The sequence below is a fragment of the Urocampus carinirostris genome, chromosome 6, assembly GCF_059441175.1.
Source record: "Urocampus carinirostris isolate Australia breed hairy pipefish chromosome 6, RoL_Ucar_1.0, whole genome shotgun sequence".
NCBI classification, from domain to species: domain Eukaryota; kingdom Metazoa; phylum Chordata; class Actinopteri; order Syngnathiformes; family Syngnathidae; genus Urocampus; species Urocampus carinirostris.
In genome coordinates, this window is record NC_142354.1 from 40,204,829 (window position 1) to 40,217,709 (window position 12,881).

The following is a 12,881-nucleotide window of genomic DNA, read 5'->3' on the forward strand; positions in this document are numbered from 1 at the left end:
GTCTATTTTTGGTCAGCAAACCAAGGGCTTTTTTCTTGTGGTTTTAAAACAACATATTGACAGCTATTTTATTGAAGTTCTTGTTGAATCTTTATCAATAAGTTATTAGAAATAAAAATAAAATATTTGATAAGGTTAAGATTTTTTTGTAATAAAGAATCCATGGATTGGATACATCAACATGACCTCTGCATTTATTAATAAGTAGAAAACTCATGACTTCAATTATTTTTGTATATTTATTTGAATTTTCTCAATTATCTTGTGGCGTAAAACGTATGGTTCACATGTGATTACTCTAAAAAATGGTAACTTTTCTTAGTCAAATTGTGAAAACACATCCAAAAATTAAATCAGAGAATCATGACAAATTCAGTAACTCTTGGTGAGGCATTAAATTCACATTTCTTCAACATTTGACTGTCAAACTGGTAAAAACACGCAAATATTAACCCGGCAATGACTGTAAAGGTAACAATTGTTAAGGATTTACTACAAATAGCAACAACCACTAACTGGGTAAATTGTTGTCAAACTGTTACAGTAAGTACCAAATAAATGACTAAATAACTACAATTACTACTAACCTTCCAAACTATAACCATCCCACCAATACCACTAAATGACTACATCACTACTATACTAAACATATACTATAGTAACTCTAACAACAAAAATCTACCTACTTTTCCTACTTTTAACAATTTTTTAGAACATTATAACCACCACCAAAAATATGCGTCATTCAAATTTGTCATAGAAAAACTTAACAGCATGAAAGGCACTGATTATGAAAAACTAAAAACGTCCCGGTAACTCTTTTTCTTTTTCTCACTGTCGACGACGGCATTCCATCCAGCATCACGCATTCTTTTAATGGCGGCTAACTTCAAAGCGGTACCGGGTGATTTAACGTCAGTGGGTGCCTGGAGATAGGTAAAAACAAATGCAGCCAAATGGTTTTCATAATTAAAATGCAAATGACCATTTTTTGAATCAGTTATTGTAACAGATAAAGTTGTGTGTGGGCATTTTTTTCACACGTGCTTCAAAACCAGGCAGGAAAATGACTTCCCATGACATACTGCAACACATGTAAACTCACCAAAACGGTGTTTGGTTCAGAGCTGTCATTCTTTGGCTCCAACTCAATAGCGCTCTTGCCCCATTTTCCTGGCTTTTCGGCACTAGGGGGCGTCAGTATTCTGTAGGTCTGTAAAAAAAGAAAGTTCCAAAACAGCGTGCCAATAAACCAAACTTTCAGATTGTCCAAATTTATAACCCAAATACTTTTATTTTTTCTGTTCTGACAGGACGCTTTGTCCGATCTAATGGAGAGGCAAAGGCTTTACGGGAAAGTTCCTTGAGCATAAAATGAAAGATAATGCAATGGTCAAATTAGTCTTGATTTAGTAGTAACTGATCCGGATTTGAAAATGCTCCTTACCTTGACCTTCGGTGTTTTTTCTACCGACATCTTCATTGATCCGATATCAGATTCCTAAAACATAAATGATCGGACAAACATATGTTAACATAAGTTTCGGGGGAAAAAAAAAAGTAATATAGTAATCAGTGATATAATATATATAAATTGTGGCCAATGCATTTAATGTCTATTGTTTTATGGACTGGTCAACAGACCTGAGAAAAGTCAAACACATTCTCCCTTGAGGACTTGCTTCTCGGTGTCTTGACATGTCTCACTGTAAAATTGGGGGTATTCACCTGGAAAATAAATTGTAGTACACATATACGAACACTGTAGCTGGGGTGAAGAGGGATCTTTCTTTACGTGCTATCAACCCATACCATGTTTTTCTTTTCTTGGGATGATTTAAGCATTGACAACTCTTTTTTCAGATCACTTATCTCTTTCTGAAAGCGACCAAATAAGAGGGTTGATATTTTGATAATCAAAAAACAAAGATATTATTTCTACAACACCTTCTCGGTCATTAGTTCCTTCTTCATTTCAGAATTTTCCGTCTTAAGCTTAGATATTTCGAGCTCCTGATTAAAACAATTTCAAAAACAGTTTTTAAGCTTGAATAATTGAAGTTTGTCTTGTGATTTAAGTAGTTTGAGTTTCCCGTACATTAGCCATCTTGCAGCCAACTGCCTCCTTTTCACTCTTCTTCATTTCATCCAGCTCTGCATCTTTTTCCTTGACCATGCGGTCATATTGATTCTAGAAAAGTGAAAATGTGTGATAAATTTGAACAGGCTGTTAAGGTGAGGAGGATTTACCTCTTGGGGAAAAAATTTACCTTGTGTTTTTCCATCAATGCGACCACGTCTGCTGTCTTGTGTTGACATTTGAGTTCTGTGTCCTCTTTGCTCTTAATAGCCTCAGCTGCGGTTGATCTCAGTTCTAATATCTAAGGGAAAAAAGTCAATCTCACTTAAAAACCCAGAAGGGAAAAATTTATATATTTTACAACAAATAAGACCTCAATTTTAAGCCGTGCTACATTTGAAGACTTATCAATAAGCTCTTCAAGAAGCTTCTGATTCTTTTCCTCAAGCTGTTTTTTCTGGTTGAGATGTTCCTCATTTTGATTGCCCGTCTTGGAAAAAATACATTCAACATTTTTAGGGGTTTTGCAAAACAAAAGAGTGATCACCAAACCTTATTTTCAAGCTGACTGTATTTGACTAGCTCCTTTTCCATTTTTGTTTTAAGCTTTTTGATCTGAAAACACAAGAGATAAAATGAATTTTTGCCCAACACTTTAAATAATGTAGCAGGAACTTTTTACAGACCTCTTTCTGGTAATCGGATGCTTTACGATGAGATTCAATTTTTTTCACGAGGTTAGAGCACTAAATGAACAAAGCCACATTTGTTTCATTCACCATTTGAGTAATATAACAATCACTCACATTTGTTTATTCTCACCTTTACTTCGGCCACTTTGATCTGTCCTTCAGTTTGTGTAATCTTTTCCAGCAAACATTCAAACTACACAACAAATGGAGGCAAAACACATTAAAACAGCAAAAAGTTAAATAAAAAAAGCCACTGAATGCTGTTTATGTATTTACATGATCTTCCATTTTCTTCTGCAGCATTTCAACCTCTTCACACTGTCTTTGGGATATGCATTGAAGGGTGTACACTTCCGCTCTTTAAAATACAAAAATGTCTGTTAAGCATACTTTCACATTTTTAATGAAAACCTTTTAAAGGCCCTATAAATTGTGTCACATGACATGACATAAAAGCAGGCGTTCAAGTGATTCAAGGAGGCATTCTCACAATTAATAGGTGCAGATGACACATTTTGATTTGTTCATTTGAATACAATAAAACATGTTTATAGTTATCAATTTTGCCCGATACAAATAAACATGACTTGACTATAAGTATTCTTATAGTCACGTCAAGTCATGTTTATTCAATCTTATAGTCAAGTCAAGTCATGTTTATTTGTATAGCCCTTAATCACAAAGAGTCTCAAAGGGCTGCACTGATCAAAGACTATTGCAAACTATTATTACAGACTATTAACCTACATGAGGGCAAATTATACAGATATTATCAATATAAAGTATAGGTTATTCATATTCTATACAGTAGAAGTGTGTTTTAATCTTGGATTTGAACATTTCCACTGAGGGTTTTCTCACCCATGGTATGAAATACTTCTATAAAAATAACAAGAATGAGCCAATAACCACTTTGTTACTTTGATGACCGAAGGTTAAGACATTATTTGACTTATTGGTCCCAACTTTAGGATAAAATATTTTGTGCAAAAAGGTTCAAGGCCCCCCTCAAAGGAGTCATAATCCAGTGTGAATAAGAATGTCACATACAATCAAGGAGACCTACCGTTAGCAAAAATATTCAACTTAATCTTCAAAATACAAACTGACCTTAAATTTTGGTTTTCCTCTTCCAGCTTCTGAATTTCCTTTGAAAGTTTTAGGGATTTCTCCTCGCTCTCCTGCCATTAAAATCAAATTATTTTTGTTTACTTATTTGGAAATGTAGATTTCATTGTGAGGTAATGGTTCGACCTTTAGGTTTGCCTCAAAAGCTTTCATAATCGAGGACTTGCTTTCAAATGCTTGCTCAATAGCCGTCTTTTCAAAATTAACCTCATTAAAGTGAGACAAGAGCTCATCGTATTTGGCCCTGGAAAACAGCACATTGCTGGACAAGTACAACACAACAGTTTGGTAACATAGGAACTTAATTATTATGAAACGACTCACTGATGTTGTGTTAGGTCTGCTTTTAGTTGCACTATGTCTAAACTGTACGCTGCTGTTTTCTTCGTTTCACTGGTTAACTTTTGCTCCAGCTCATTTACTTTCTCCTGTTGAACAACAGAGTGACAACAAGTGAGTAGTACCAACCTTAGTTTGCCTTCTTCCTTCTAATTTGTAAAACCTCAGTCATTCTGTGCTTCTCCACAAAATCTGCTTCTGCCTTTTCACTGTCTTTTTTAAGTCTTTCATTGTCTGCATGTCGAGTGTCAGCCTCAACCTGGTTCAGGAATAAAGGAGTTATCATGTTTGAAGAATTCTTAAAATAGGTATTAATTTCAAAATGCCTGGTTTGTGTCACCATGATTAGCTCGGCTTCGATGGTTTTTGCTGAGAGCTCAGCTTGTAGATCAGTCAATCTGACCTCAAGGGAATTAGCTTTTCTTTTCACAAGCTCAAATGCATTCAAGCTGGTTTTCTGAGAGCAAATAACACACCATGATTGTTTTTCATTGAGGTACGAGCCGAAATACTTTGTCAGCAAAAATACTGGGAAAATCACCATTTCACTCTGAAGGATTGTTATCTGCTCAGTCTTTCTTGCATTTTGTTCTTCTATTTCTTCTGCAAGAAGGGAAATAATCAATCCACTTTTTTGTTTAAACTCCCTGAACATCAAACTCACCTATAATGGTGTTACTTCTTTCAAGTTCTTTGTTTTTCTCCTTTAGTTTTTCCTCACAATCCTTGGACCTTAAACAGTATTTTAGGAGTGTAATGACCAGAAGAAACATCAAAAAACGTTTCTTAGCTTTGCATTTTAAGAGTGTACCTTTGTTCCTCAAAAGCCAATGATTTCTGCAGTTCCACAACAGTTCTTTGAACTTGCTCAAGCTTCTCTGCTTGTTCATTTTTAACCCTGCAAACCTCTTGTAAGCTTAAATCTTTGCTCTTGATGATCTGTGTACTCTCTTCTTTGCTTTGTTTCAACACGACACTCATGGCTTCCCGGCTTGTCTTTGAAAAAGGAAAAGTTTAGTGATAGGAGATGACCCACAGCTGAGCATCATGTTTCATGATGTTGGGCAGATGTGCTACGCAGATAAAGTAGACATGTATAGAGCTGTGAAAAAAAATCACCTCGCTTTCTTTGTAGCGCTCCTCAGCAGATTGAAGTTTTTCAAGAAGAGACTCCAGATGCATTTTTGAGATTCTAAGATCCTCACACTGCTGAGCTGCAAAGTACAAGTGAATTGTGTATTAGAAGATCATTATGACCTTTGAAGTTTTTCAAGAAGAGACTCCAGCTGAATTTTTGAGATTCTAAGATCCTCACACTGCTGCGCTGCAAGTGAATTGTGTATTAGGAGATCATTATGAAAGGTCTATTTTTCTTTTTAAATTAAAACACATGATAGAACTTGAAATAACATACCTTATCAAAAACTATTTTAGCATCAAGACTTAGAGCTCACCATTTTCACTGCTTTTAGAATGTGGTCATTGGTAATTTAATCGGACTGACCTCTCTCAAGCAAACACGTAACTGGTCAACACAACCTCATCTTTTAAAGGATGAGCAAATGTGTAGAGCTTTCTTCACAAAGACAACAAAGAGGACGCAACTCTAGAAAGCTTTCTCCTCTGTTGATGGTTCCTAGCCTGTTTTGGGGCAAAGTTGGCACTGCTGCTGCCCGTTGGAACATACCCTTAAGAATTATCTTGACAAAAACCTTCCTTCTACCTTTTCTAAAGCCCAGGTTTTGATTGACAACAAGAAAAAAATATTCAAATTACCAAGCTCATCATAGGGTTTTTTTTCTCCGTTTTTATTTTTGTTTTCTGTGTGTGCGTGAGTGCGTGTTTGGTTTAGAGCAGTGATGTAATTGTGTAAAATGCTAATGGTCAACATAAATTTAGTCAAAATGTGAAACTTTTTCCATTACCCAACACATGTTGGATCACTAAGTTTATTCTGATCAAATTTCTAGTGTAAGTTAAATACTGAATCATTGTGACTGAACCAATTGTGAAAATTATCTAACTGAGTAAAAACTGTACAGAAACACTTCAATAATATAAGCTCTAAGAGAAATCTGATAATTATTTGAACTGCTATATGCACTAAGTGTCCAAAAGGCATTCAGACAGGATTATCATAAACCTAGACTTTTACCATTCAGCTTAATGTGAAGGGGAGCATTTATTTGTTTATGTTTCACTAACTACATAATGTTTTGTTTTTGTAACAATTTACCTAGAATTGGGACAAAATATAAATAAAAATACTGTATAACTGGAGTTATAAAGGTTGAGGCATTAGTGTTTTGAGTATGGTTGTTAAAAGGAAATATTTGCAGTTCAGTGTAGGAAGCGTGAACCAAGTGGTTCTTATAGTTTTATAAAAAAAAACTTGCATTTGAACAAAGGCAAGGTTTATATATTCATTAAATGACTTTGGACATGATAGAATAATTTGTAAACACGCCTACTAGAACACGATAAATCACACCCTGTTGTGTCATTTAACACTAGAAGGGCAGGCGGGTACTCCAGAGACTCAACTACCTGAAACCAGCTATTAAAGTCAAATTTTAATTGATTAAAGGACTTAGTTAACAGTGCAATTAATGGATGACGGTACATACACAATATTTATTGTGTAGCATTGTTCTTACTTGTGGTCTCTTGAAGCAGTCTGCACTGATTCTGAGAATCATGAAAGTCACGCTGGACTTTCGCTAGTTCATATTCTTTTTCTTCAAGTTGAGTTTTTAAGTTTGCCACCTTTGGAACCATGAATTATTTAACAGATTTTTCACAGGGAAATAAACTATTCTTGCACTAACCTCTTTCTCTTTAAGGGTGTATTCCTGCTGATATTTTTCTTTCACCTGCTCATATTCCTGCAAAGTCTCTTTAACTGTGAACAGAAAGACAATAGTTAAAATTCAAAATAAAGTTAAAAAAAAGAAAGAATCAAAGAACAAACCAGACTGCATCTCTTTCTGTTCAGCTTCCGCCTGAACACGAAGGTTTTCAAATGCTAAAGTCAGTTTCTGAAAGCAATAAAGTAAATTATTCCTTGATTGTTTTTTAAAATGTTTTTAAAGATTTTTGGTTTCTGTGACAAACAGGTTTTACCTGGACATGTTCACTGTTTTCCATTAGAAGGTGATGTGTCTCCTGTCGTTCTGATTCAACTTAAAACACAGAAATGTGTGTTTATTTTTCGCTCAAATCAATGAGGCTACAAGATACAATAAACCTGAGACACTTACATAATTGCATTTTGTCTGCTGACCGCTCAAATGTTTCTTTAAGCAAATTACACAAGTTGCGTGTCGCATTGTGTCTGAATCAAAACATAAATTATTCATGAGGAGAAAAGTGAAATTATATTATGTGTGTTTGCATACTTATTCTGCCAATCCTTATTTTCACTCTTCTGCTCCTCGAGCTTTATGCTGAGACTTTCATTTTGAAACTGTAAAGCACAATTAAAATCAAAGTAATAGAGGCACAATATTTACCAACAAAGTCACCTGCAACTCATTAATGGCCTTGCGCTGAGCCTCGATTGTTGTATTGTTCTGCTGAAGTTTTCTTTGGTTTTCAGCAGTGTCACAGGCCACCTTTGTTTTCCAACATTTGATTTTCTCCACTTCATCAAACATTTTAGTACAAAGCTGTCTGGGTGAAAAGTCACTCTGTGGAACAGTGATAATGTCAGGAAGTGATCCAAAATATGCAGAGAACTTGGGTGGCATGGAATTAGATTTTAGATGTTGCGCACTACATGTATCCAATTCATTTTATTTTTAAACTAAGAAATTACACTTTAAAAAATGTATAATGTTGTTTTATTTTTATTCCATACTATTATGGATTACACACTCACATTCCAGATTTATTTTTAAAAGCAGTGCATATATCTACATGGGTGTAATACACCCCATTACATTACATACATTGCTCCCACTGATTGGCTAACATGGTGTATGAAAATACAACAGAACAGCTTTTCAATGCTGCGGCAAAAATAAATAAATAAATAAATAAATACAATAAAATTAAAAAGAAAAAAGTTGTGCAGTCTGGCATGCATTCTAAAGAGAAAATTGATTTTTTTTTTTTTAATCATTGTCCATTATCCGTTATCAGTCAAATCATGATACACATCACAGCCAACAGGACGAGACACTTGACCCTAGCCAAGAGGCTAAGCCAAGATCCTAGCGAAAAGGCCAAGAAGCGATCAGTGTGAATGCACCGTTCCCGGAGGTACTGCAATACTGGGCTGATGCGTGGAGTGGACAGAGCAAGCTCCTATTCCATCTCCCCGTGACAAAAATCAATCCATGCTGCGATAGGTCAGTCAAACTTGAAAATGTATGTGTTTCAAATGAGCAGTTATGGACCCGCACATCTGCATGTTTATGCCACTGGCATTCACATGGTTTAGAGTCGATTATACATTTTAGAGAAGGGGGTAACGGATACCATTCCTTACAAACACTCATTTAACTTCTTTTGTCTTTGTTTTTTCCTTTGTCATGTGATATTTTCTAATTCTATTGATCGAAAAGGTCTTTAGACAAAATATACAATGATTACATGCTGAATTGGTGTCCTCTAAGACAGGGTTTTTCTACATTATTGAGCCAAGGAACACTTGTTTTCCCTTAAAAATATCGACGCGCACTGTCTGCAATTATGTTGAAAAACACTGCTCTAGGAACCGAAAGATACCCTTTATTAAAAGGCTATCAAAAGTGTGTTACCTCCTCTTTTTCTGTTGGTGCCACTGCCATCTTTGGGCAACCTTTTGAGAAGTTCAAATCATTGCATTGATATACAGTAAGGTTACATTTGTCTCTCTCAGTGAACATTACCTTGTGTGATTGGTTTAGCAGAGGTAAACGCACTGTTGACAGCTGCCACGTTTTGTTTTTTAAAATACTTACTGGGACCCTATAGGAAAAAGGCATGGTGGACACAAGAAACATACAGATAGTAAAACATTGTCATATAAAATAAAATAAATAAAATTATAAAGAACTACTATCAGTGTTCCCTCTAAGCTGCGCGCATGCGCAATTGCGCACTGCTCGCACATTCTCAGCGCACAAGAAAATTTAGCCAGCGCACAAAAATGAGGGCTCAAAATTACTAATTAAGAAGCGACTTAAGTCAAAGTTACAGTGCATGAAGGTAAAAATACACGGGTTACCCTGACGTTGTGTCCTAAATGCAGTATTTTGAAGTCGAGTCGAAGTAGAACGAAGTTGAGTAAAGTTAGTAGAGAACCGGCTTCTTCGGCTCGGCTCACTAAAAGGAACCAGCTCTTTCGGGTTTTAAACGGCTCTTCAGGTTGTTTTTGCTTCTTTAATCCCAACGTGACCAAATATTATGCAAAATGATGCACAACATGACTTAAAGGAAGAGGGGAATAGAACAAAAAAGAAAAAAATACCAAAATGAAAAAGTAGTGAAAAGCTGAGGAAAAAAAGAAACAAAAGGAAGAGAAAAAAAGGAAACATTTTGAAAAAAAAGCCATAAAAAAGAAAATAAATAAATGTAGGAAAAAAGTAAATAGAGAACAAAAAGAAAAAAGTAACAAAAAAAGTAGGAAAAAAAACACGGAAAAAAAGAAGAAAAAGTTTGTGTTGCATTCAAATAATTTCCAACTATATCAAGTGAGTCTTGTTGCCAACATTGTACTTCCACTAAAAATGCGATTAAGTACAGTTCTGTATTTTACAACCGACTAAATAAGCCCCCCAAATGTTAATATTATGCGACGAAATATGTCAGGAAATAAAAAGAAATGGATATCTTGTAAGAGAACAAACGACGTTTATAGGCTGTACTACCTTTGCAATAGTACACGAATCAATTCATTCAAAAGAGAAAAATAATTTTGCATTGCCGGAAACTCAGCAAAATGTAACTTGATGTCAAGTTTTGGACATGTTTGATAATTAATTATCTTGCCACACTTGGGATTATGGTTGCTCACTGTTCTTTTAAGCGTTGCTCACCGACTTTGTGTGAACGCTCAGACCCGTGGAAAATTAGAGGGAACATTGACTACTGTGTACTTACTATCTCTGCTCTGCATTCGCTAAACTCCTGGGGTTTAACTGCAGATACTTGGCTGTTGTCATTCACCCACGGAGGCACCAAGAGCTTGAAGTTGAACCTTCGGTCTTTCTCCATCTTGGAAACTAATGCAAGCCTTCAACTGAATAACAATTCGGCACGGAACACTCAAAGAATACACTTAAACCTTATTAAAATAATTCAAATGAAGAACGTTTGTATGGTAAGCGGCATAAGAACTCGCATATGGATATAACACACAAAAAAAATGACAAACTCACCGTCCAAAGTCTTGGCAGACTGTAGGCGAAGAGACAGAAAATGGAGGGTCGAAAAACAACATATAAAACGAAAAATAGGGGCAAAATATTCGATAGCTGTGGCTCCTACCTTTTAGCTCCTATTTACCACTTCAACAACTGCCGCGGGGGGGAATTCGAGCGACTGTCACCAAAAGGCGTTATTAAACCCGTATTTTACCTTAAACGCTGTAACAAAAACGGACAGTTGACGCTGTCGGCTAATTCTACAAAATGGCGATGTCCGTGAAAATAAAGTTCAATTAAAATAAAAATAAAAAGTCGTAATTGACGTAGGTGACTGCACATGTTGGCAAGGTTGTTTTAACCAATAGAAGCAAATATTAAAAAATACATAAATAAAAATAAACAAACCGTTTAAAATATTTAATTTTAGGACATCAGGAAATTAATGGAATTATTTGTTTAGTTTTTTTTCATGACAAGTGCATTATTTATTATAATTATTCCATACCTGTCAACCTCCAGGGCTCCGTGCCCTTACAAACTGTCGTATTTTCCCTTACAAAATTCAAAATAATCTTACACCATATTTTTTTCAAACGTGTTTATTTATGTAGTTTAACATGTTATATTGTACATAGGTTTCGTTATATCATATATATTGTTAATTAACATTTTGTTGGGAGATACTGAGTTGCTCGACATGAATGAGGTTTATTATAAAAAAAGTTCAAAAATGAAGTAGCTTGGACACTGTAGAAGGAAAAAAATACATGCAACTGTAATTAAGTAGAATAATACATTTTCTTACTAAAATTATAAATTCATTTTCTGCATTAAATTATTGTTGGTAATATACTGATTAAAGGGATATTTACAAACCTGTCTTTTTTCATTTTCTCCTTCTATACTTTCTTTTTTTCTTAACTTCTTCATACAACATAATAATTCGTAACATAATGCATCAAAGCAAGTGAGCCGTATGAGAGACGGTTCTCTTTAATGAGTGGAGCCTAAAAAGCCGGTTCGCTAAAAAGAGATGGACTTCCTTTCACTACACAACTACCACATGAAATCCGATGTTTTTAAAGACCACATGTATTTCAAATTTACTCAATCAACCCGCCTGTTGTTTAGAGATCAGAATGACTTACGGCGTTTTAATTCAGGTTTGGCCATTCCGACTTGATTGTAATCCAAAGGAAATTCAAAACTATGTTGTAATGTAGGCCTACTGCTCTGCTTTCGCTTTGTTCACGTGTGATCAGAATGATGCATGATGGGAAATCCCTAGGCGGCAGACGCATGCGCACAGTAGCATCAAACCGCTCGCTTTGTTTGCAACAAAAAATACAATACCAAGATGGAGGCTACCGCGGCGAACTCGTTTGACTTGATTGATTTGCCGTTTCGTGATAGTCGGTGTTTACCGGATGGTACCCATAATTGACAAATTTGCGTTTTTCCGTACAGATTTTCTTGTACGTCGTACAATTCTTAAAATGCATAATAAACGTACTTTGTACGGCAAAAACGTACAGGTTGACAGGTATGTTATTATTATTATTATTATTATGAATTTATGTATGGTTATTAATTATTTTGGACCAATGGCGTAGTTTTAGCATGGACAGAGGGAAAGTCTCCCCACCAATATACAGAAATCTTTGTTTTGCCCCCACCAATATTTTGTGATTACTTAAATAAATGTTTTATGTCCCCACCAGTGTTGAGAGGGTAACTTTAAAAATGCGATACATGAACTACTTACCTGTTAAAAAATGTAAACGGTAACATAAGTCCCAAAATATTACAGTAATGTAATTACTTTTAACTACTTTTGGATTACTCCCATACCAAATATTAAAATAGATAAAAAATGAACTAAATATACGAGTAAATAAAATTACTTAATGTCATTTATGATAAATGAACAATGGCGCCCTCTGTTGGCTGCGGCTGCATCGGCTCGCTACAACGGGTCAGGTGTAATCGACATTTCGTTCTGTGTACATTGTTACACAGAATGACAATACAAGGAAATTATATTATATATTATTATATATTATGTAACCTTAAAGAAATAGAGAAAACAACGATCAGGTAGTTGCTCATAGTCCAACAAAACACTGCTCCCATTTTAACCACACAGTATAAAAACTCTTTCTTTCACATAGCAGACAAGATATGCTCCATTTTAAATCCTATTAAGTGCACATTAAGCACCAAATATGGTTTTAAACACACTAAGTGTTCACTTTCTACATTTCCAACAAACACTTGGATGACTTGTCA

At 35.2% G+C, this 12,881-nt stretch overlaps 1 protein-coding gene and 1 pseudogene across 2 annotated transcripts; both read right to left on the reverse strand.

Annotated features, from left to right (window-relative positions):
* Window positions 1-220: 220 nt before the first annotated feature.
* sycp1 (synaptonemal complex protein 1) lies at window positions 221-9,210 on the reverse strand. 2 transcript variants are annotated; one of them, XM_088339001.1, is made up of 32 exons: window positions 9,114-9,209; window positions 9,003-9,043; window positions 7,764-7,928; window positions 7,638-7,705; window positions 7,500-7,573; window positions 7,363-7,421; window positions 7,211-7,277; window positions 7,068-7,141; window positions 6,897-7,005; window positions 5,359-5,453; window positions 5,051-5,235; window positions 4,904-4,971; window positions 4,781-4,842; window positions 4,580-4,696; window positions 4,403-4,498; window positions 4,225-4,328; window positions 4,027-4,144; window positions 3,883-3,953; window positions 3,049-3,130; window positions 2,903-2,965; window positions 2,767-2,826; window positions 2,633-2,695; window positions 2,454-2,570; window positions 2,271-2,381; window positions 2,099-2,191; window positions 1,948-2,013; window positions 1,813-1,878; window positions 1,645-1,728; window positions 1,448-1,501; window positions 1,291-1,362; window positions 1,106-1,213; window positions 221-926 (listed from the first exon to the last, which is right to left on the reverse strand). In XM_088339001.1, exons 2-32 carry the CDS (start codon window positions 9,030-9,032, stop codon window positions 789-791), a joined length of 2,739 nt encoding a protein of 912 aa, XP_088195127.1. In that variant the 5' UTR covers window positions 9,033-9,043; window positions 9,114-9,209; the 3' UTR covers window positions 221-788. The 2 variants fall into 2 exon arrangements, with proteins under 2 accessions (XP_088195127.1, XP_088195128.1); XM_088339002.1 differs by lacking the exon at window positions 1,291-1,362 and having other exon boundaries at window positions 9,114-9,210.
* Window positions 8,481-8,635, reverse strand: LOC148364801 (U2 spliceosomal RNA; annotated as a pseudogene).
* Window positions 9,211-12,881: the final 3,671 nt, after the last annotated feature.

Excerpts from the sequence above, each read along its gene's own strand:
- sycp1 (XM_088339001.1), bottom strand. The coding sequence starts at position 9,032 with ATGGCAGTGGCACCAACAGAAAAAGAGGAG. Across the intron at positions 4,697-4,780 it reads CAATCCTTCAGAGTGAAATG|AAAACCAGCTTGAATGCATT; the intron begins GTGATTTTCCCA and ends ATTTGCTCTCAG. Across the intron at positions 2,382-2,453 it reads TAGCACGGCTTAAAATTGAG|ATATTAGAACTGAGATCAAC; the intron begins GTCTTATTTGTT and ends TTTTTCCCTTAG.